The 23,213-nt window shown below is 59.0% G+C and overlaps 2 protein-coding genes across 4 annotated transcripts in view; both read right to left on the reverse strand.

The window, feature by feature from the left end:
• D2HGDH (D-2-hydroxyglutarate dehydrogenase) overlaps positions 1–9,577 on the reverse strand; it is a 20,082-nt gene extending 10,505 nt beyond the window's left edge. The window contains exons 1-5 of one of the 2 annotated variants that reach the window (XM_075529060.1): positions 9,531–9,577; positions 6,545–6,908; positions 2,734–2,791; positions 1,526–1,665; positions 206–399 (exon numbers count right to left, since the gene is read on the reverse strand). In XM_075529060.1, coding sequence (XP_075385175.1) covers positions 206–399; positions 1,526–1,665; positions 2,734–2,791; positions 6,545–6,899 — 747 coding nt within the window. In that variant the 5' untranslated portion in view covers positions 6,900–6,908; positions 9,531–9,577. Of the gene's footprint in view, positions 1–205; positions 400–1,525; positions 1,666–2,733; positions 2,792–6,544; positions 6,909–8,710; positions 9,502–9,530 lie in introns of those variants that run through there. The other variant, XM_075529059.1, reaches the window with a different exon arrangement.
• Positions 9,578–12,616: 3,039 nt separating this feature from the next.
• On the reverse strand, positions 12,617–21,996 carry ING5 (inhibitor of growth family member 5). 2 transcript variants are annotated; one of them, XM_075529495.1, is made up of 8 exons: positions 21,925–21,996; positions 20,292–20,363; positions 16,732–16,868; positions 16,019–16,130; positions 15,778–15,871; positions 15,063–15,198; positions 14,919–14,980; positions 12,617–14,763 (listed from the first exon to the last, which is right to left on the reverse strand). In XM_075529495.1, the coding sequence occupies exons 1-8, from the start codon at positions 21,959–21,961 to the stop codon at positions 14,721–14,723; spliced, it is 693 nt and encodes a 230-aa protein (XP_075385610.1). In that variant the 5' UTR covers positions 21,962–21,996; the 3' UTR covers positions 12,617–14,720. The 2 variants fall into 2 exon arrangements, with proteins under 2 accessions (XP_075385610.1, XP_075385609.1); XM_075529494.1 differs by having other exon boundaries at positions 16,702–16,868.
• Positions 21,997–23,213: the final 1,217 nt, after the last annotated feature.

The raw sequence follows: 23,213 nt of genomic DNA on the forward strand, positions 1-23,213 counted from the left end.
CGGCCCAGCCCCAGGGTGTCCTGAGACCGCAGCCCAGGCCCTCCCTGGGTCCCACACACAGCCTAGAGTGCCCTGAGACCCCCAATCCAGACCCACCTGCTACTCGGCCCAGCCCCAGGGCGCCCTAAGACCCCAGTCCAAACCCTCCCTGGGTCCCACACAGCCTAGAGTGGCCTCAGGGAAGGCAAGGGCTAGAGGCACTCACCACTTCTAGGCCCAGGACCGTCCCATGCAGCGAGCCATAGCGCAGCACCCGCAGGCCACCGGCATTGGTGGCTACATTTCCCCCAATGTGACAGCTGCCCTTGGCACCCAAGTCCAGGGGCATGATGAAGTCACGGTCCTCCACGTACTGACTAAGGTTCTCCAGGATGCACCCTGCCTGGCACACCAGGACCCCTGCAACGGCACAGAGCCACTATGGGTGCCTCCCAGGGCAAGGGGACCCTGCCAGGCAAGCCCACCCAGAGCCTGGGGCCCTGCAGAGGCAGACTCTCAGAGGGGGCCCAGGACCCCTCAATGGTACCAGCACAGGACGAGCCCACTTGGGCCCTGCTGCACAGGCCCAAGGGGTGTGGCCAATCAGGAAAGCAGGCAGGGGATCAGGGTGTGTGCCCCACCCACCCCAAGAACAGAGGAATGTGAACAACTCAAACAGTGGCAGGGACAGAGAGGCGTGGGTCAGGCAACAGCAGAGATGGGACACGTGCGCACTTATGCACTTGTGCACATGCAGACACACACACACATGCACACACATACACTCATGGATTCTTGTGCATGCATACACACACAGGTACTCACATGCAGATACGTGCACACTCATGCACACACATACATGCGCATACAGGTACTCAATGCATACATACATTCACCCATGCACATACTCACACATGCACATGCCAGTACTCACACGTGCACACATGTGCATGCACACATACACTCGCACGCGCACACACAATTAACTCAGAGTAGTTGTTCTTATCCCCGGGAATCCTGCCCCAGGGATACCAGGCAATGTCCGTGGAGACGTCTGGCCTCATAGTGGGGTGCTGCGGGTGTCTAGTGGGGGGCAGCCAGGGCTGCAGCCAGCATCCCACTATGCAGGGCAGCCCATGACAGAGAATATCGGCTACCTGTCACCAGCACCAGGCTGAGAAGCCAGCTGTAGGGAAGGGAGACTGGGTGGGCGTTGCCACTCGGACAGTGGCTACATCTGCCACTTGCACCCGCCAGGGTCAGTGATGGGCAGACCTGCCCGACAGGGGAGCAGCCTGGCCACCAGCTGGCTCGGCCCGAGCTGCAGGCCCACAGTGCAAGCCACCCAGCTGCCCTGTGACATGGGACACGCACTGTGCACATGTGTGCAGTCACAACACACATGCACACGTTCAGTCACATGCATGTACTCACACATGGATATCCACACACATGTCCAGAGCCGGGCAGGAGGCACCACTGCCAAGCCTCGGGCACAGCCCAGCGTGGGCAGGGGTGGGGGCAGAGGCTAGCAGCATGGGCTTACCGGACACGGTGTGGAAGCTGGTCACCTGGTTCATGAGAGCGGTGGACACCACGACCTCGTCAAACACAGGGACGCTGCCGCCCACCATGCCCGTGTTCCCCCCCTGCGGGGTCACCGCCAGCTTCTGCTCATGGCAATGCCTGAGGAGCACAGGGTGTCAGGGGGGCCTACACAGGATGGGGCTGAGGAGGGGGTCCTGGAGTGGGGCTTCTAGGAGGGGCCCACAAAGAAAGGAGTCATACAGAATGGGGGTTTACAGGAGGGGTCTGTGGGAGGGGCCTGGGCTGAGAGACCACCCAGAGCTGCTCCCTCTGCCCATCCTGAGCACCCCCTGATCCCACTTCTGTGAAGAGATTCTCAGGGGACTGCCTGCTCCTCCCAACCCTGCCCGTCACCCACCCCTTGGTCCCCCACCCCTCAGACAGTGTCATCTCAACCCAGGTACGTCTGCCCACAGCCTCACAGCGCCCGAGCTGGGCGACATCCTGCAGGCTGTTGGTGGGGAGGCCCTGGCAGGCAGGACCCCGGAGGGAACAGCCAGTGCAGGCTGCATCCACATGGTCAGAAAGCAGGCCAGGCCTGGGGTGCCAGCGTGCCCCAGAGACAGAGGGCGGGGGCCCTGTACGTACCCAACATACGCCCTGGGGAGCAATCAAGGGGCCACGGCCACCGCGGAGGCAGCTCAGTCCCATGGGTGCTGAGTCCAAACCCCCATGACAACGCATGCACACACAGTTTACCTGACCACGACAGCCCCACGTCAACCACACTGCCACCTGGTGAACCGACTCACAGCAACCCTGCAGGCAGGGGGCGCCTGCCCCGTGGGTGTCCCACACTGTCACTCTTGATGGGAGTAGAAAGCCCTGTCTTTTCCCGAGCAGCTGGTGGTTGCCAACTGCTGACCTTGGCTGTTAAGAACCACCCGGCATGTCACCATGACACCTCCTTCCCAGGGCAGGGTGAGGGGAACGGTCTCACAGCAAAGTTGCTTACTTCCTGAGACACTGCTTGGGTGTGTTCAGGTCGGGGCCGGGGGCCAAGGGGAGGCAGGAGACAGGGGCTATGCAGGAGGGCCTGTCCCACCACCCCAATCTCTGTGTCCCGCCCCTTCCACATGGCAGTGACCCAAGGAGGCTCGAAACCAAAGCCATAGACTGGACTCAGAGGCATGCATGCCATGGGCCCCTGCCCCCTGTCCCCAGTACCTGAGTATCTTCGACACCTCCTCAGTGGTCCGGGGCTTCAGCAGCACCTGGCTGCAGCCTGTAACAGGCAGGGCAGTCACAGTCAAACTCAGTGACCCACAGAGGGCACATGCCCAACCAAGTGACACAGCATGATGAGGAAGGCCGGCCAGCCTGTGGGGTACTGCTTTTTAAGAAAGCCTTCCTCCCAGGTGGCCCTCACGGCTGGGCAGCTTTCAAGCCGGGCACTGCTGCCCCAAGGGGACGGGTCTGGACCTCTGGGCTTGTACTCAGGCTTCTGTGCCAAGCAGGGTGGGAGGGCCTCCCACAGGTTCCACTGTGGGGAGCTGCCCATCCCCAGGGCCCAGTCCCACCCAATGGCAGTACCCTCCCTCTGCCCCAGAAGGCCCTGCCTTGAGGCATCAGCTGACTGGCCCTGGTGTCAGCCTCCTGGTGGACAGGCATGAGGATGGACTCTAAACCCTGACTGCTGGACACCCCAGGGCTCACAGCCGCCCTCAGTGGTGTGGTGGCAGTCCTGTTGGTGGCAGCGGGGGGGACACTGCTGAGTCACCAGGTGGCAGCAGTGGCAGTGGCCAGAATGGGCCCAGTGAGGCCAACCATGTCCTACTCTCCTGCCTGTGTGCACAACCGGGCCACAGCATATCAGGCTCTCTCCTTCCTGCCCAGAGGGGCCTGCCCACGCCCCAGCTCTGACCCCCTGCCCTGGGAATCTGACCCTGCAGCTCTGGCTCTAGCTGTGGGAACACCCCAGCCCCTAGCTCGCTCTGCACTCACACTTGCTGCCTGGCCTGGCCTTCGCCTGCTCTGGGCGTTCCGGACTCTGACCCACCATCTCAGAGGGTCTTGTCACGGCAGCAGCAGCCAGCCCTGTGGTGTCGGCGCCACTTGGGGCCTGGAGCAGCCTGTCTGTGAAGACTCCACGCCTGCTCCAAGGACATGCGGCCAGGCCCATGTCCCTGCTGAAATAGGCCATTTTGTCTGAAGGAGGCTGCTAGCCTCCTACCAAGGAAACCACACCCAAAGAAAGGACAAGGTCACTCAAGGACAAAGGGAAGGAGGTCCCAAGATGGAACCGGCAGAGAGCCCGTAACCCACTCTTAGGGAGGCAGAGGAGCTGAGGGGCAGATTCCAAGGAGGAGTTTGCAGTGCAGGGTACAAAGCCCTGGACTTAGAAAGCCCCGAGGCAACCGACGCTTCTCCAGCTGAACACGCTGAAGACAAAGTCAAACCTTGAGTCCCAGCAATGGGGGATGATTCCACAGGCAAATCCTGCGTGACCCAGGAAGCCTCAAAAAGACGTGGAAAGAGTCCCTGCATCCAAAAGACCAGGTGATGCCCCACCATTCCAGGAGGGAGTCTGTGAGCAAGAGCCAACGGTGCTGAAAGACGAAGTCCAAGCTGCACTGAGCACATGAGCCAAAAACCGGGCTCTGGGAACTGACGGAACACCAACCGAAGGAGCCCTGGGGTGCTCACCACAAAGGCAGAAGAAAGGCGCCCACCCAGCCGCCTGGGAGGGGCCATCGAGGGGAACTGTGCTCACAAGAAGTCAACACCGTCACCACAGTCCATCAACGGGGAGCTGCCAGAGGCTCCGGCCGGAAGAAGGGCTAGCCCTGCGGTGGTCAGCTGGATTGCACCAGCCAAGATATTCTCTGTGGGGTCACCACCAATGCTGGAGAACGTTGTGAAGAACGGGAATTCCAGAGCACTCCTTTCGCTCGGTGGCAGCTGAACACAGAGACCAAGAAGCCATTAGGTGACCAGAACAAGGGCATCCTGCCTGGTTTAAGATCGGGACGGACAGGTGTGCGCCAGCGCTGTCTCCTCTCCCCACACTTGCTCACCCTGCATGTTGAGCGAACCCTCAGAGAACTGGGTTCCGTGAAGCCGAGTGTGGCATCAGGACCGGAGGGAGCTTAGGAACATCTTGCCTTATGCAGATGGCACCACCGTGCTCGCTGAAAGTGAGGAGGATTTGAAGCCCTTGCTGACGGAGATCAAAGAGCACACCCTTCGTTATGGACTGCACTTCAAAATAAAGAGAACAAAAATCCCCAAAATTGGACGAAAGTCTGTCAAGAATTTCATTCCACTGGGACTCACAATTGACACACCTTGTGGAAGCCACTGTCAAGCAGTCAAGTGACCGGGGACGTGCTGCCCATGGCAGATCCACTACAAAAGGCTTCTTCTTTATTTTTTAAAGAAACCTCGTGTTCAGTGGTCAAGCTTAGCACAAGCCAGCACGGGGCCTGGCCTGGAGTTGAAGCAGCAGGGAGGACAGGTAGGTGAAGCCCACGGAGCCTCACATGGCAAGAGGACCAGGAAGGCAACCGCCAAGCAGAAGGGCTCCATCGCCCCGGCAGGGCCATGCCCAAGATGGTACAGGAGAAGAGTTTCTGGCTGGAGAGATGGGCTCTTGGCCCAGCCGGTGATCGAGCTGCTAACCCTGTCCCTGTGCCAGCCCTGAACCTGCCACGCCAACTGGGGCCGCCCCAGCACCAATAAACCGGGCTGCCCTGTCAGGACCCAGGACCCAACGCTGGTCTGGCCCTCCCGCTGGCCACCAGAGTGGGGCTGCTCTAGGAAGGCTGTGTAGACAGGCTTTCCCGTCCCCTCGGGAACGAGGCAGACACAGGCCTGCCTGCACCCGGGTACAACCTCGGTCAGGGCAGGAGGGAGGAATAAGCAGGGCCCTGGGGTCTGCACGTTTTCGGTCCGCGATCCAGCTGCCCAGCTGTCGCTGCTTGGAGCACGGCACTGGGCCCTCCAGGTGACTGACTCACCTCTTGGCTTCAGCTCCGGGTTGGCATCTCTGCATTAGCGCTGGAAAGCATAGATGCCCTTTGGAGGGTGAGTTTTGGGCATTTTCAATCTGCTCACATGGTCTGGGGAGGGGGCCTGGATAAGGAAGGCTCAGAGTCTGAGTGATGGAGCTGGCAAAGGATACTGAGAAACAGGGACAGCCAGAGGACAGCGGGCTCTTTCCCTGTGGCCACTGAGCTGCATGGAAGTGGAATCCCCGGCGAGTTCACCATTCGGCTCCACCCACGACGCAGTGCCATGTCGGGAAAGGCCTTGCTGCTGTGTGTGTGTCGACTAGTGTGTGCTAGGCCAACGTGTGTCAAGCCAACGTGTGTCGGGCCAGTGTGTGTTGAGCTAGCAGAGGCCCTGTGTGCTCAGCTCCAAGTCAGCCTAGTTCAGGGCAGCGACAGTAAGAAACCAGAAGGTGGACAAGTGTGTAGGGGAAACCCCAACGGGTTGTATGGTCATTAAGGACTGTGGCATAGAAACTCAGCCAAGGAGCATCGAAGAATATTTCTAGTGCAAGGCAGGAACACTTAAAACCCAGGTTCTCAAATTAAAAGTGCAGCCAAGACGCCCCTTGGAAGTGAGGAGGAGGGCGGGGCCTCACATACTCGGCATATGAGATTGGCCCTGGTGAAGGGCACCCTGGTTGGCAAAGATAGGTGACAGAGTGGAAGGTCCTCGACATGGGGGCTGACGCAGGGGCAGCCACAACAGGCTCAAAGACAGTGACAAGCACCAGGGTGGGCTGGGCCAGGTCAGACCTGTGGTTCGAACCACCACAGCCTCCAGGCCTCCCTAGGGACCTGTGCTTGGTGTTAAACCTCCCAGCCAGCAGTCACTCTGCTAGAACTACCCTTACCTGCTCACTTTGCAGGTGTCCAGTAGCACACCGACACCAGAGCAGCCTTTCCAGTGTCCTGGACAGCGAATGACCAGGACAGGGCTTCCCTCCCCAGCCCTCTCTCTCCTGCTGCCCCTCCAGCAGCACGCCTACCTCGCACGGTCCTCAGCCAGTCCACATTCGCCACCGCCAGCTCCTCGGGGCTGGTGACCACCCTGCCGGGGAGGATGCGCTCGAAGGCAGCCAGGTCCTGCTCCGACACCACGGAGAAGGGCAGCCGCTGCACGGGATAGCGCTCCTGGGTCAGCCTCACCCCGGTCGGGCCAGGAGACGTGGACGAGCAGCTCCTGCAGATGATGATGCTGGCCCCCAGCCGCAGCCTTGGCTCCACCACAGGCCCCGGCATGCACGCAGTCCTCAGCAGGGCTCGGGGATGACCTTTTGGCCACCAGCCTTGAGCGGCCCTGAAGAACCAAGCTGGCCATCTGGGCAAAAGCTGGGGCCCCATGGCTCCGTCCTGAAAAATAAGCCACCCGGCACATGGGCTCAGGAATGCGATCAGAGCCACCCTGAGAGCCATGTGTCCCAGTCCATCCCACTTCTGGGGCTCAGAAAGGGGCGGCCGCAGGACTGGGGCTCCTGGAGGAGGCCCCCTGATTGTAGAGCCCGTGATGGACCTGTAGCCCCTGCGTTCTCCCTGGGGCTCGTTGTAACATTTACAAATGTCTCCTCTCTCTTCGGGGCAAAACTGACCAGGCTTTAAGGGACAGCAGGGAAGGGACTCCTTTCTTCAAGATGGGGTTGGGGGGACTACTGAAAGTACACCTGAGGAGCAAGCAGTGCGGTTTGGGGAGAAAGGCTGTTCCTTAGATGTGGGGATGGCGAGACTTTTAAAAGTTTAACTTTTTCACTAGGAACTGGGGCAAGGTTTACTCTATGGCAGTGGGTTTGGATTTGTGGGCTTACAGAGCAAGTCAATTCATACACGCATTGCCTCATCTCATTGGCTGCAATCCCCTCAACGTGACATCACCTCGCCCACTTTCTGCCCATGTTTCCTGTTTCCCCTTCTCCTTCTTTCCCCACCCTTCTCTGGTAGTTAAGGCTCTATCTCTCTCAGTTTGGCTGGGACAAGATTCTCAATGGTGTGGAAGTTAAGTCTAGTAAGCTCCATGATGAGAAATCCCTGCTTCCAATATAAGCGGGTACTGTGGGAAAGCTTGCTTGCCTCCAACTGGGTCTAGCACTCCTGCATCCGGCTTACAGGACCTGATCCTGGGATTCAATCACTTATGCAAATATTTCTTACCTTTTAAAAAAATTTTATCCTGTAGGTTGTGGGTCTGAATTCTTCTCATATTTAAAACTAGGATGATCAGTTCATAGTTGTACAACTTAAGAACCCTAGTGGAGCAGTGGTTACAAGTTTGGCTGCAGTTCAAAACCATCAGCCACCCCGCAAGAGAAAGACAGGCTTTCTACTCCTGTGAAGAGATACAGGCTTGGGAACTCACAGGGGCAGTTCTGTGCTGTTCTACAGGGTTGCTATGAGTTGGCATCCACTCAATGGCAGGGATTTTTTGAGTTTTGAGAAGAGCCAAAAATATAGAAGAACACTGTATCTAAGACACTCGTGCTGATTCAGCCTACTCGATGCAATTCTCGGAATCAGCACCCCAAACGACCCCAGGGACAGGCCTAAAAACCAAAACACCAAGAACAAATCATTACTGTAGGGCCGTGTACTGCAAGAAGCTGAGCTCCATGAAGAACTCGGCCCAGGGATCGAAGGAAAGCTGATTAACAACCTGTGGTTCGTAGGTAACACAGCCTTGCTTACTGAAAGCAAGGTGGCCCTGAAGCACTGACTGATGAAACCTAAGGTTTGAGTCTTCAGTGTGATGGCAGCCCTGTGCAAACAGAATCAAAACCCTCACATGCCCTGCCGAGAAGTGATGGAGTTCTCAAGGAGCTCATTTCACTTGGATCCACAATTAACCCTCATGGAAGCAGCAGCTGTGAAGTCAGAAGCAGGCTGCGTTGGGTCAGTCTGCTGCACAGACCTCTTTAAAGTGCTGGAACGCAAGGATGTTACTTTGAGGACCAAGGTGCTCCTGCCTCAGATCTTAGTAATGCAGTCAACTTACATGAATGTGAAAGTTGGACGTCGAATAAAGAATTGATGCATTTGAATTGCAGTGCTAGCAAAGATTATACACAGTATGTCTCATGGGCTGACAGAACAAAAGAGTCTGTCTTGGAAGAAGTACAGCCTGAATGCTCCTTAGAAACAGGAATGATGGGACTTCACTTCACTACCTTGGGCATGTTGTCTGGAGAGGTCCAATCCCTGAAGAAGGGCATCAGACCTGGTAAAGTAAAAAGTCGAAGAAAGAGGGAAAGCACTCTAGGAAAAGGAGTGACGCATTGGCGGCAACGGTGGGCTCACACACAACAGTCATGGTAAGGATGGCACAGGACGGTCAGTGCTTCCAGGCTGACCCACTGGCCCCTAACCACGACGCTGCCTCGGTGAACGGTGGGGCTCTCTGCTCCCATAAAGACCCCCTCAGAAACTGTAGCACGGGGCTGAGAGAAGATTCCGAGGTCTGGATCTCTACGTGGCACTGGTTTAGTTTCGCTCGAGAACCCAGCTGGGAAACGGACGGACTATTCCATTCTCGCCCACACTCCGAGTCCTTCGAGTAGAACTAGGGACTGCTCTGCTGTCTCGTAGATTTAACCCGTGCTGTTTGGGGGTGCTGGCTCTGCCATGCACGGGGTCAGGATGGTGGGTCCCACCGAACGCAGGAAAGGGGAGGCCGCAGGGCGCCCACCGGCGGACCTGGCCTTCCGACTACGTGGCCGCAGAGTTCATTCGGGTCTGAGAAGGTAGGCGGGGAGCGGCGCGACCTGCGGCGACCCGCTCTCAGTACCCCATGGGGCGTCGCCCGGACCCAGGACCCTTGGACCGCAGGCTCGTGCCTGCCGGGCCGCGGGGCGTGCGCGTGCACGCCTGGCGCAGTCACGTGACGACGCACTGGCTGCCCCACGGCGCTGCCTTCCTGGTGGGGCGGCACTGACCCCCGCCAGCCGCCGCCCCGAGCTCGAGCCCCGGCGGCCGCGCGCACGTACTCACGTTCGCGACCCTGTCTCCAGCGGCCCTGCAGGCCCCGCGCGCCTGGGTGAGAGTGGGCGGGGAGATTAGACTGAGCATGCGCAAACCGCCCCCTGTCCCCCGTTGGTCCCGCCCCATAACCTGAGTACAACTACTTGACTCCCTCCTGTCTGCCTCCAACCCTTAGGCCCTACCTCCTGCCCTCTAGGTCCCGCCCACAGCCCAGCCATACCCACGCCCCGACCTGCCGCCAGTCCCTAAGCCCCGCCCCCAGGTTCAGGCCCCGCCTCGGCCCTCCTCCTGCCCTCTAAGCCCGCCCGTGGTCCAGCCTTAGCCCCGCCCCTTATCTCCCCTCAGCCCCTAAGCCCCACCTACAGGTTCAGGCCCCGCCCCTGTCCACCTCCAGCTCCTTGGCCCCGCCTCTGTCCGCATCCTGCCCTCTAGGCCCCGCCCTATCCCCTATCCCCGCCCCTGATTTGCCAGCCCACCTCCAGCTCCTGGCTCCAGCCCCAGGCCCCGCCCTCGGTCCGACCCCGTCTAGGCTGGTACTTCGATCCATGGACCCGGCTCACAGTGGAGCGCCTCTGCCCTAGGGTCGCCCAGACCGGCCCCACGGAGGGAGCTGCGCCGGCTGGCCCTGCAGTGCGAAGTGGCCACTCTCCACTGACCGCCTCAGGCCCGGTTTTCCTGCTCCTCCTGAGTGTGGACCCTACGGCACCCTGGGTTCCAGTCGAGCCTCCGCTGCACAAAACCCCACCCAGGACCTAGGGAGGCCGCTGCCATGGTCCAGCTGCTATCCCCTACTCAGAAAGGGAGCCCCAACTCTCTATAGCCCTGAGGTATGGACATCCCAGGCACACCCCCTCTCCTCAGAAACTGACCTCTCGCTCCACTGGGCCTCCTCCTCCAGCATCTATCTCTCTGACCCCTGACCTCGCCCTCCAGGTGGTCTCCACTTTTCTGCAGGGGGTACCTGGGTATACTCCAAGTAAAACTGGTGAAGGCACGGACTGGCCTGGCTCCTCTTCCCTTACTGAGCTGGGTGTCTGCCTCCCACCCTGCTTGCCCTGTGGCATCTGGAGTGCTAGTTCTGGCTGTCCAGGGTGGGATTGTGTTCCCAAAACGATATGCTGAAGTCCTAACCCTGGGTCCTTATGACCATGTTTGGAAATAGGGCCTCTGAAGATGTCATTAGTTAACATGAGGGTATCCTGAAGGAGAGTGGGGCCTATCTCATGAGTGGACTCTTTTTCTTCTTCTTTTTTTGTAGTAAAAAATATACACAACACATATTCCAACTCAACAATAGCCCTGTGTCATCGGCCCTACTGATTAGATTCTTTACATATGAAACCGTCCTCGCCCTCACCTTCCTGTTCCATCCATAAACTCAGTGCCTCCTGCACAAGGCACCTTCCCCTCCCACCCTAGTAAACACTAACCATCCTTGGTTCTCTCTGCAAGCTCCCTGTGAGGTGAAAAAGCAGTGGTCCTTTTGTGACTAACTGACTTCACTCAGAAGGCTTTCAAAGCTCACCATGTGTGGCACACATGTGGCCCGAGGCAGAGGAGGGACACCATGTGGCACTGCAGCTGCAAACCAAGATGCTGGGCAAGAGCCACGCAGCAGAATCCCCTCCCCTCGGAAGGAAATTACAGAGCCCATGGACACCGTTGGATCTCCCACTCACCAGGACTCACCCAGAGGGTCCCATGAAGCCACTCCCTCCGGCTACTTGTCCCGGCAGCCTTAGCAAACTCACAGAGTTACTCCTTTGTGCATCTCCAAGCTAAATGATCACACACAGAATGTTGCATCAGCTCTCAGGCAAGGCTGTGAGCATGTAGTGTTGCCTTTGCCAAGTCCGGCAGAGTCGACTGGCCACTGAAATGTGTGTAGACAGGGCTGTGGGAAACAGCGCCAGGAAGAGTCTACACGGACGAATTCTCTACGTTCAGAGTTGTGTCTGGGTGGGTAGGACTCCTGTGGAGGGAGAACTTCACCTTCATCCATGAGTAGGAGATGTGTTCCAGTCGCATTCTCCTAAGTCAAAGTTATTCCCCACGATCCCCCCCCCAGAGAATAATGCCAATTTTAAGGTGCTACTTGCAAGCACATGGGTGCTACTATATACGCTTGAAGGTCAACTGCATTTGTTCCCCTGAAGAGCTCAGACACCCAAGGTCAAACAGCTCAGACGACCAAGGTGAGGCTGCCATCTTGTTATGTATGTGCCTCCCTGTCATGTGCCTGCCCCTAGTGCCTCCCTTCCTACGGTGTGCACACACCCTCGCTCGTCCCCTCCTGTCACGGTTGTGCCTGTTGTACAGCCCCTTCCTATGACGTGTGTGCTCACCGGACTTGCATGCGCGAGATTATATAAGTTCGTCAGAGAATGCATGACTCATCAGGTCCCAGTCTTCATTGGAAGAGGGGAGCCCTTTAATGTACCCCTCAATCACACAACCATATCCTAGGACCCATCTGGATGTGGGGATGGATCCCCTGGCCTGAGAGCTGCCTGCACATCAGGTGCCAGGAGGGTGCCCACTTGCTCTTGTAAGGACACCACTGGAGCCACCAGCTGGTTACTGTCATAAACCAGTCTGAGATCTACCCAATTCTTCACTGTGAGATAAGCACTCCACCCCAACTCCTTCCAGGTCCAAGGCACTCTGCCTCTGGGTCACCTTCTTGAGACTTCCGTACGGCCCTTCCCCTACCGGCCAGCCCTGCAGGATGTATGCCCATTAGTTCCATGTGAATGCGTGAACCCATCAAGACCCACACAACTTCTCACCTGGTCCCCATAAGCCCTGTCCTGACAGACTAGGGGCCACATGCATCCCGGGTTATAATATGGTACATACACACACCCCCCACAAGGCTTCTCCACCGGGCAACTCCTCCCCACGCCCCACCCCCTTAACACTTATCAGGGAACTGTCCACAGATTGTCATCACCTCTAGTGGGGCCCTGACACCCCCAACACCCCAGGACCCTACTCTTCCCCCAAATCTCAACAGGGGATCCCACCCTCCTCTCTGCTGCAACATGGCCATTCCCAACAGTTTCCCAAATGATACGTCCAAACATTGTTCCAAAAAATACTTTATTTATTAAACAATATATCCATGATCTATAACATGTTCCAAAAATACAATATACATCTTTACATGATTTCATAAAAAGATTTACAATATTCTCTCTCATTTACAAAGGGAACATAGATCATTCCTTGCAAATAAACAGGACATTCACATCAAAGCTGTCACTTTGGATAAGATGTAGAGCTGACACCACAACACGGAAAAAGAACACACTTAGTGAGAATGCTCTTCTTGTCCCCCCCGCCACCCTCACCCCCCTTTCCTCTCAGCACCGGCCAGAGACCAGCACTTAGCACGGACATCCAGGAAGGCCCTCTCCAGTGCCCAGGACTGAGCATGGCCTGACCCCCAGCACCCCCACCCGTGCCCACAGGAGCTGCTGTGCAGACACCTTACTGATGAAGAGGGGAGTGGGGGCTGGAGCTCCGGGGCAGTGCTAGGCTACTGTCTACCCAGAAAGTCTATCTGTCTACCCAGAAAGTCTCCTGTGACCTGGCCCAGGGCCTTCTGGGGACAGCCGGCTATAGCCTCTGGGCTATGCACTTCCTCCTGCTGGCAGACCCTTGGGTACCAGGGCCTCGGTCCCACAGTGCGGACCGCCAGGCAGTTCTTAGTCTGGGTACCTGTTCTTTGCTCACAGGAACCTTTGGCTCAGGCAGCACCAGAGCCTCTGTGGGGGCAGTGCAGCTGCCCCTCAGCCTCTGCAGAGTCCCGGCCAGGCGACCCCTGGGCAGTGGCCTCACAGGACACGCTCCGTCACTCACTCTGCAACAGTTGAACACCCGGAAAGGCATGCACTTGGGCACTAAAATGTTCTAGGGAGTTGCACCTCCCTTCTGCTTCTCTGTGCTTCTCCAAAGTGAGATGTGTATTGTTCAGTGATATTATTCTAACTGTCAGTCAACATTATAAACAGAAACAGAACCACAAAATGTCAGTACACGAGCCACGGGGGTGGGGTGGGGGCAGGGGTGTGCACACGCACACAACACTGCCTTGTCCACACAGGGTATGCAGGACCACTGGGCAGAGGCCACAACCGAGGGTCTACAGGGGGTGGGCAGGCCGTCAGCTCAGAGGAACACAAACAGCAGCTTAGCTTCTAAGAGACCACCAGGCATTGTCCTGCAAAAGCCTACTGTGCTCACCAGCCCTGCACACACAGGGGCAAAGGGAAGGCCACACCAGTGGACACAGCCTAGGCCGGGATGCTGGCAACTCATCCAGCAGGCCATCGGTCCACAGGGTGCTGGCTCCATCGGCCTGGAACCGGCCAGCACAACCCTGCTCTCCAGAGGCAGAGGGTTCCTGGGAACCCACTCCCTCAACCACAGCCACTCAGCCAGGAAGGTGCCCACCTGCCTGCCCTCAGCTCCACCCCTGCTTCCACATCAGCAGAGATCAGGGCTGTCTCCAGGTCCCGGGAGCCAACGGCCCACTGTCCCCTCCTGGGACATGGCCTCCCTGTGGCCAGGGCACAGCACTCTCTTGGGGAGGACGCAGCCTCTCATGTGCGTCTCCATGTGGCATCTCTGGGTTCCTCAGAGAGAAGCTGCACCCGCAGGGTCCGCCAAGCACCTTGGGCCTGTCGAGAGGCCCCCGGGTGGAAGCCGCTGCTTCACCATGAACACACAGCCAATTGACCCCAGGCCAAATGCTGAGGGTCCCTGCCACTGGGACAGCCTCCTCAGTCATTTCTCTCCACAGCAGAAGCATCCCGGCTCCCAGGCACATGGAGCCAGGTCTGGGGCACAGCTCCAGGGACAGCCCAGGGACAAGGTGGGGCTGGGCCCCAGAACACAGGGGTCTACAGTCCATGTTGCAAAGTCAGGAGGCAGGCACCTCCACCACATGCACGTCAGAGAGAGGGAGGTGGGGCCCTGGCAGCTCTGGAAGACCCAGAAGCCCTCAGCAGCACACGGGCCGCAGTATATCTACGTGCAAACAGGTCTCTGCTGGCTCCCTGCATGTCCTCAAGCGCCGGGCCACTAAGTTCTCAGGGACCAGTGGGAACAAGGTGGCTTCCAGGTGAGGGGCAATCTTGTCACAGGAGAGGAGGGAAAAGCAGATGCTCTCTGCCGACCGGGACCTCCCCTGCCTCATTTCTTCTTCCGCTTCTCCTGCATGCACCGTGGGCAGAACCTGTGAGGGGGCACAGCACTCAGCCCCTGAGAAGCCCCCACGCCACCTCCCATTCTATCCACACCCAGCCCCCAAGCCCAGCTCCGAGACCGGGGGAGAGCGGGACAGAGGCTGCGAGAGAAGACAGACAGGCAGCTGCTAGGCCCCAAACTGACCATTTTCCTTTGGGCTTGGTGGTCAGATCCACGCAGGCAAAGTGGAACCACTCAATGGGACACTGCAGAGGGCAGGACGCAGGGCAGTTAGTGGACAGAGGCCCTCCTTCTGGGCCTCCCCCCGCCCCCATCAGCGGCACTCACATCGGGGTTGTCACAGCCGATCATCTCTCCGTAGGACACCTGGTGGCACAGGCAGTAGGTGGGCTCATTGGGGTCCACGGGCATGTCCAGCACGTCCGAGGGGTGCACAGACAGAACGGTGTCAGCAAACTCAGACCTGCAGGGCAGACCGGCCATCACAGGCGCTCTCAAGGGGCCTGGCCCAAACCACAAGCCCCGTCCAGGACTGCCCAGGGGGAGAGCACGTGTCTGACAGACAGACTGAGGAACGTCAGACAGATTGATGCTGGGGACTCTCACCATACAGTGACCACAGCAGTGACCCCCCCCACGTCCCATGGAGCTCAGAATGTCACACCCGGGAGCTCAGCACAGCAGGACAGCCAGCCCTCCACTTGCCCAGTCTCCACCTTCTCCCCACCGCGCCCTTGACCTGGAGCCCAGAGAAGCAAGGCTACCCGTCACCCCACCTTGGGGAGATTGGGGGGAGATGGGCTGCAGCGTCTGTGCTGCAGCAAGCACACGAGGAAACGTGTCTTGTCCGCGTGAACTCCCTGGTGCACGCCACCTTCCCGAGCAGGCCCTGGAGCCGGCCCCCAGTGGGAGCTGTGCTACGAGCCGGGTGCCCAGCAGGGGCAGCAGGCCAACCTCGGGCTGCAGCAGACCAGCCGTCCTCGCTCCTGACCATAGCGGTGCCCCTTGGCCAGTTGTCCAGGGTCCCTGTGGGACCACTTACCCGCCTTTGTGCTTCTTTTTCTTTGGTGTGTCCTCTTCAGAAGTCCTCCTGCCCCGCCCACGGGAACCCCGCTTCTCCTTCTGGCTGCGCCCCTCTGAGAATCAGTGAAGACCAACATGTGTCACCAGGTGGCTGGCGCGGTGATGGCGTTTGCCGTCACGCCCTGCTTTGTATCCCAGGCAAACCTCTGCGCAAGCCCACCAACCACAGACGCGACCCAGAGGAAGAGGCACCAACTTGCTTTTTAAGGCCCGGCCCGCAGAGCCCTCCAAGTCGCTGCCCCCTAGCTTGTCCTTGAGGTCAGCCTCAAAGCGCGCCAGGTCCGCATCCAGCCTGCGGATATGTTTGTCCACCTGCACAGGGCAGAAGGCACCAGAGTGCCGGGCACAGGGACAAAGCCTCAGGCCAGTATGACGACGCTGCACTGAGGACACATACAGGACAAGGAACCGCAGAGGCCAGGTCTCGTGAGTGACCGAGTGAGACAGACCGCCAGACCCACACCCACGGCTGCAGCACCGTTGCTACTCAGGAAGGTAGGAAACTGCAGACTCCACTGCCGTCCACAGGGCAGGAGCCTGCTGTATGCTGTCCACAAGAACGACCGGGCAACACCGCCACCAGCGAGGCACCCAAGCCCCACATGCAGCAAAGCGTCGTGCAGGAAGGGTCCTCTGGGTGGGATCTAACTTTAGGAAGCTCATCAGGCCCTGCATCTGCCCCCACTTCCCCGATCTACAACCCCATGCCCTACCTTTCCTACCCCACCTGCCCCCACCGTGGAGCCCCTCACCATCTCCTAGGTCTGCTCCCCCACCATCTCATAGGTCTGCCCCCCGGACCCCCCATCGCTATCTCTTAGGTCTGCCCACCCACCCCCATGCCCCTCGCCATCTAGTAGGTCTGACCCCCCCCGCCCCTCACCATCTCGTAGGTCTGCATAGCCAGCTGCACCTTGTCGTCACTGTACTCGCGGCACTTGCTGTAGGCGCTCTGGATCCTGTGCAGATGCTCCACACGCTGGTCCGGGGAAAGGACCTTCACCCGGGAGAGGTACTCGGCTGCCAGCAAGTCGATCTCCGCCTTCTTATCTGCAGGAGCCATGGATGCCAGCCCCATGAAGCCATCGCAGACCCCGCCTCCAGAAAGATCAGCCTGCCCCCGCCCCTAGCACTTTTGGCTCCAAGGACAAACCAGCCTGTCCCCCACCCCACCAGGACCCAACTCCACAGACAGACCAGCCTGCCCACTGTCCACCACCTGTCCCAGACACCATGACCAGCGGGCCACCAGGCCTGCCCTGTGAATGACCAGCTGTGTGCTCTCTCCCAATAAGGCAGCCCCACCCACAGGCGAGTAGTCAAGAGTGGAGATGAGAGGACAGGCCCCGCCCAGGAAGCTACCTGCCACCTTCCTCCAGAAAGAATGACAGCAGCAAGGGCTCATGAGAGGGGGCAGCAGCACTGGGCCCAGGCCTGGGACCGTGGAGGGTGGGCATGCTGAAGACAGGCCTCCATCCCCGCCCCTTTACCCCCAGAGCAAGAGCAGTGCGGGCACTGCCCCCATCCTCTAGAAAAGCCTTGCTTCTGAGCAGCGCTGACACTCACCTGGTCTCAGTCAAGCTGCAGCGCCAAAATGCACAGGGCCCAGGCGTATGCCCTCACAGAGCCCGTGCCCACACGCCACAGCACCCAGCACCCACGCCAGAAAGCCTCAAGCACAGGCAGGTGGAGAGCCAGAGTGGCTCCCCTGCACACATGGGCCCTAGAAGGCACGTGCCAGGAAATGTGCCGTCTGGAATCTCCAAAGGACTGACCTACCAGGAGGCCGGATACCACCCAGCAGCCCGTGCCAGCAGATGTAGTCGTTTGCTCCCGGAAAGACACACAGCCTTAGAACCCTGGGGAGCAGAGGGTCACCGTGGAATAAAGGTTCCCCTAGGAGAGCCTCCTCTTGGCCATGTCTGCAGGTGGGCCCCTCAGACCTCTTGGGCAGCTGTTACAGCACTCTTACTGCTCCACCAGTAAGGGTCCAGGGGCCTCAGCTGATTGACTCAGAGCCACCTCCTGCCATGTCTTGGTTCAACTAGCTCTCACACTCTGGGAGTCAGGCCTGTCTGTCTGAAAGACCAATGAGAGGGCTGGATCAAGCCACTCCACGGAGTTCAAAGTGCACCACAGCCAAGAGGGGGCTGCTCCTCCAGCACCGAGAAAACACACCTGGGAGCACCAGGTGGGAGCCCCAGACCTCCCATGTCACCCTAAGAACGGCTTTTCCTGAGCTCTGTGTTCCTTCTACTGAACAATCAAACCTGCAAGGGAAGGGGGGGGCGCGGTCACCATCGCCACTGTTAGGGCCTTCCAATTCGTCTCCGGCTCATGACCCCACTTACAACCTCACAGTCACGGCTACGTGAGCCCATTGCTGCAGCCTGTCGAGCGTCTCCTTGAGGGTCTTCCTCTGTCGCTGATCCTCTCTCCTGCCAGCAGGTCCAAAGCCCATGCTTCGAAGGAGCATTCAAGCAGTACTTCTTCCAGGTCAGCTTTGCTCATCCCTCTGGGAGTTGCCGGCACCGTCATTCAAATGTACTGGCCAGTCTGCCGTCCAGTTCACCATTCACAGAGGTGATGGAAACCCCCCGGCTCGGGTTGGGTGTGCGTTAATGCCATCCTCACTTGGGAGCACCGAACAAGGTCTCTGTGGGCGGCTTGCCCAGTGCACGTCCTTGGCTCTCTGCACTGCTGCTTTCCTGAGAGCCAACTGAGGACCCAGGTAAAATGAAATCCCAGGCAACTGTGATCTTTTTCCACCTGTCACGTTGTATCGGTCCGTGGCGAGGATTCGGGGTTCCTTACTTTGAGTTGTAATGTTGGCGGCGGCGGCGACCTCTGCTTTGCATCAGCCAGTGCTTCCAGCCCTCACTTGGCAGCAGGGCCGTCACCTGTACATCACGGTTGCTAAGGAGCCTACCTTCACTGCTGATGCCGCAGTCGGCTCAGAGTCCAGCTTCGCGGGTGATTTGCTCAGCATACAGACCAAACCTCCAGGGTGAGAGTGTACAACCAACTCTCCATTCCTGCTTTTAAAGCAGTGACCCTGGTTCTCTTGGTCCACATACGGGCTCCACGTGAGCACAGGAAGAGTTCTGAGGTCCTCATTCTCCCCAGTGGTACTGTTTGTGGCCCAGTGGCATGCCTGAGGGCAGTCAGTGGCCAGTACTCTACTTTTCACCAAGATCCATCGCAGTCAGCCACGGCAGCCCTCACGCCATGTCCTCTTCTGAACCCGGTTTGAACTGTGGGCAGCTTCCCGTCAATGGACTCCTGCAACCGTTTTCAATTACTTTCAGGAACCCTCAAGTGATATGAAGGACATCTCGGGCCAGTGGGCCCCACATTCAGTTTAGCACAGACCTGTATCTTTTCCAGTCAGCTGGCCAGCTGGGCGGTCCTCCCCTTTCCTCAGTGTAGCCGAGGGAAGCCCCCCGCCCCTCCATCTGCTGAGATGTCTCCGTTGGGATGCCGTCAAAACTACTGGAGCCTCTTCCACGTGCTTTCAGTGCAGCCTGGCCTTCTCCCTTCAGCACCACTGGCTCTTGATCCTCTGCCAAAATCTGGAATTGGCTGACCACCAGAGACTGCATTCTCCCATCCTCTTGGGATGCTTCCTGCATCCTTCAGGGTTCGGACCACTGAATCCTTCCATCTTCAAACACGAGTCTTGAGTTTTTCTTTATTTCCCTATTGCCTTTCTGACTCCACTGGAAGGAATCCGTGCAGACCCTCCCATCTGCAGCAGTGGTTCAGACGTGGACCCCCAGCTGGAGGCTAGTTTCAGAGGAGGGGCCGGCTCACGAGAACTACACCCTCGGCTGGTGCAGCCTGGCACTCAGGGCAGGGAACGCACAGAGAAAAATCTCAAGCCGAGGGGAAACCAAGGGTGGAGCCGCAACGGAAAGCTGTCCTCTTGCAACAGGAGAGGAGCCACAGGGCAGCGGGTCAACGCTGGGCTGCCAACCAAAAGGCTGGTGGTTCAAGCCCACCAGCCGCCAAACAGGGAAGGGAACGCCAAGGCAATCTGCTCCTGTAAGGCTTCAAAGCCTTGGAAACTCTCAGGGCAGGTCTGGTCTCTCCCAGACTCAACACAAAAGGCTGTTCTCTGGGTTTGGAACAGGCAGTGAGACACCAAGAGGCAGGAGGGACCACTCAGGATCTTAAGCTATGCTTACGGCTTAAAGCTGGAAATGTTCCTTAAAGGAAAGAGAGAAAGAATAAACATATTTTGACAAGAAATGCCAGTGGAGGGACAGCAAAGGTTTGTGCTAAGAATTCAGAAACAAATCCAATTGAGAACCTATCAGCACCCTCCCGCGCCACTGCCCACTCAGTGCCTGCAATCCGAGCGCCCCCCACCTCCCACCCCAGGCCCTCTCACATCCTCATCAGTTAGAAGTTCCTAACAGCCCACCTCCCCACCACCCCCAAACTCTGGACATGTGGCTGGCCAGCCCCCACCTTCGGTCCTCTGGTCCAGCTCCCGCATCAGCTGAAAGTTCCTCTGAAGCTCACAGGGCAGGCTTTCGATACCTGGAACAGAAAGCCAGGCTCCCTGTGAGCTCAGCAGCAGATCCATCTGCTGAAGCCCACACAGATGGCGACCCATGCCTCTGCTTGCTGTTGAACGGGCACACAGGACAGGGTCAGATGGGGCCAGCCTGAACCCCCACCCCTGCCCAGCTGCAAAGCAACTTAACACCAGTAGCTGCCCAGTATAGCCAGTGGGCTTCTCTGCTCGGGGCCAATGCGCCTATAGGCCTGCACACCCTCTCCACCCTAGTGTCTCTGTTCCTCTCCGCCCCACAGCCCTGGACAACCCCTTGGCCCCATGCACGTCCCTCTCTTCCACCCTCCATACCCTAGGCCCCTCCTCTCTGCTGTAGGGCACCTGACTGCCCTGCTGCAAGTCAGGCTCTCTACCTGCTGTGACTCCCTAAATCCCTGCCAGTGGCATCGAGCTCCGAAGCTATGCTGGCTTCCCTCTTGCCCCCGCCCAGCGTCCTGAGTGGCCGCTGTATTCTAAGCAGATGTCAGGGTGCTCCTGGGCCACAGTCAACTCCATAACTGTCTTTGGTAATGATGGGGGCCACCACCTCCCCTCACCAGGCTTTCTACCCAAGCATCCACTGTTCCCGCTGGGCCAGACAACAGTGGTGTGATCTGGGCACACCCTCTCAGGGAGCCAACCCAGTGCTCATGGGTATGTCTGGCCTGCGGCTTACTGGGGTCCCTGAGCCCTAGGGCATCACAATTGTAGTCTGTCCAGCCCACCTGGAGGGCCACCGGCTCCAAGTGCCCTCAACCCCACAGCCACTGGGTTCACACACAGGTGCAGCTAACTGTGGAGTCTCCAGCCTCTCTGAGCCTCAATTCCCCTCTGTTAAACGGAGGTGATCTCCCAGGAAGGTCCCCGGAAGCACCTGCCACTTCACGTAAGGGGGCAGCAGAGGCCCCTAACCACCGCGCGGCGGAAAGTCGTGCAAAGCTGAAGCCTGGTGGTCCCGGCTCCACTGGGCACATCAAATATGGGGGGCAGGTGCTGAGAAGAGGTCCCGGTTAAGAGTGCATGGGGGTATAGCTCCAAAGGCTCCCGGGGTGCCACCATCACCTCAATGGCAGGAACTGCCACGGATCAGGTGGGGTCCTTCTGGCCCCACCCCACCAGGTAGGCCCCGCCCACCTGGTCATCCGACCTCTCGGGCCTCGCTGGTCTTGGCCCCACCCCTCTCTGCAGGACCTGCTCATCAGGCCAGAGGGTCCAGCCCGGCCCACCTGGCCGCAAGGCTCAGGCCCCGCCCGCCCCGCTGCACCCACAGCCCGAGCTCCGCCCACAGTGAGACCCTCCGTCCTCCTTGCCGGCCCCGCCCCCGGCCCCGCCCCGCCGCCCGTGACGCACCTGGAATTCGCGCGGACCCGCCGCGGCCGCCCGCCCGCCCTCCCCGCGCCCCGCCCCCGCCGCCCGTCCCCCGTCGCCCCGGCCTCCCGGCCCCAGCCCCCCGGCCAACCCCGCGAGAGGCCCGCCGAGCGTGAGAGCCTAGAGGCCACGGCGCCGCGCAGCCAGGCGGGCCGGGGCGGCGGGCCACGCGCTTACTGTCCAGGTAGTGCTCCAAGTACATGGCCGTCGCCATCTTCGCCGCGCCGCTCTCGGCTCTGCGCGGGCGGGCGGGCGGGACGGCGTGAGGGGCGGGGCGCGCCGCGATTCACTATTCATGAGCCCGCGTGCTGATTGGCGCGCGCGGAGGGGCGGAGCGAGGGGGGGCCAGCCCTGACTTCCGCTGGAGGCGCCGGCTTGCTACCCCATAACTCGGCGACTCTAGGGTCTGTGGGGTGTGGGTTGCCGGGGTAGGGGGCTCTGGGGGTGCGGAGACAGCTATGGGCCGGAAATTCAGGGCACTACGCGAGGTTCGTGGGGGATGCGGGGACAGGGTGGGTGAGGCCAGGGCAACACGTGCACCTCTTCGCGTGCGCTTGGCTCACGGAGCCCACCCTGCGCCCTTCCCTCTTCTCCGCCATTCTTCCTACCTCTCTCCTCTGTCCCCGATCTGCGTAATCCCAGGTGCTCGGGGCTACACTGTCCCTGACTAGCCCCCTCTCCGCCATCACCACACTAGCTACTGACCCCCATCCTAATGATGATCTGGCAGGTACCTGCACGTTCCCACCTCTGCCCCTCACCGGACGTCCGGGGTGTGGTGCAGTAAGCTGTACTGCTCCAATGTAGCCAGGTGTTCGAGAGGTGAGACCGCTCTCGGAAGTTTAGTTAACGCCGGGATTCAGGGTCCTTTCCTGGTTCTTCATTTTATCATGCCATCATGGCTGCAACTCATCCGGGCCACGTTCTATAACCCACCTCACTGGGATCCAGCAGGGCTACCCCCAGTCCAGCGCCATGGGAGCAGCAAGCTGCCTCCAGCCTGTTCTCCAGAGCTCTCCTGTGTAGAGGACCCTTAGCGTCTGTAGGGACTGCTGACCACTGGGTGAAATATCTGAGAACTAGGCCACCTCTCCCATCTCGCCTCCCCCAGCCCAGCCCCTGTGTGTAACTCAGATCCCAGGGTTGCTGGCTGTGTAAATCATCCAGCAGACCAGACCGCTGACAATTCCACTACTCAAAGCTTGTGTTTAGAGCTACTTTCACCTGTTAACTCCCCCTCAAACCACAGGCAAATACTGATGACCAAAAAACCTGTTTGCTGATTTTCCACATCAGAAGTAGAGCCCAAACCAGAACTTACACAATTTTTCTGTCTGAAGACACAGGACTGTGTCCTGTTCACCTCAGAATCCAAACACGGGCGTTTGGAGTGCGCCCTTACAGTTCGTGTTTTACCAATGGTCACATATGACCCATCTCTCCATGACTTACATGTTTGACTTCCT

Source organism: Tenrec ecaudatus, chromosome 13 (assembly GCF_050624435.1).
Source record: "Tenrec ecaudatus isolate mTenEca1 chromosome 13, mTenEca1.hap1, whole genome shotgun sequence".
Lineage (NCBI taxonomy): Eukaryota > Metazoa > Chordata > Mammalia > Afrosoricida > Tenrecidae > Tenrec > Tenrec ecaudatus.

Excerpts from the sequence above, each read along its gene's own strand:
- ING5 (XM_075529494.1), bottom strand. The coding sequence starts at position 21,961 with ATGGCGACGGCCATGTACTTGGAGCACTACCTGGACA. Across the intron at positions 20,364-21,924 it reads CTTGGAGCACTACCTGGACA|GTATCGAAAGCCTGCCCTGT; the intron begins GTAAGCGCGTGG and ends TTTCTGTTCCAG. Across the intron at positions 14,764-14,918 it reads ACCAAGCCCAAAGGAAAATG|GTTCTGCCCACGGTGCATGC; the intron begins GTCAGTTTGGGG and ends GCCCCCTCACAG.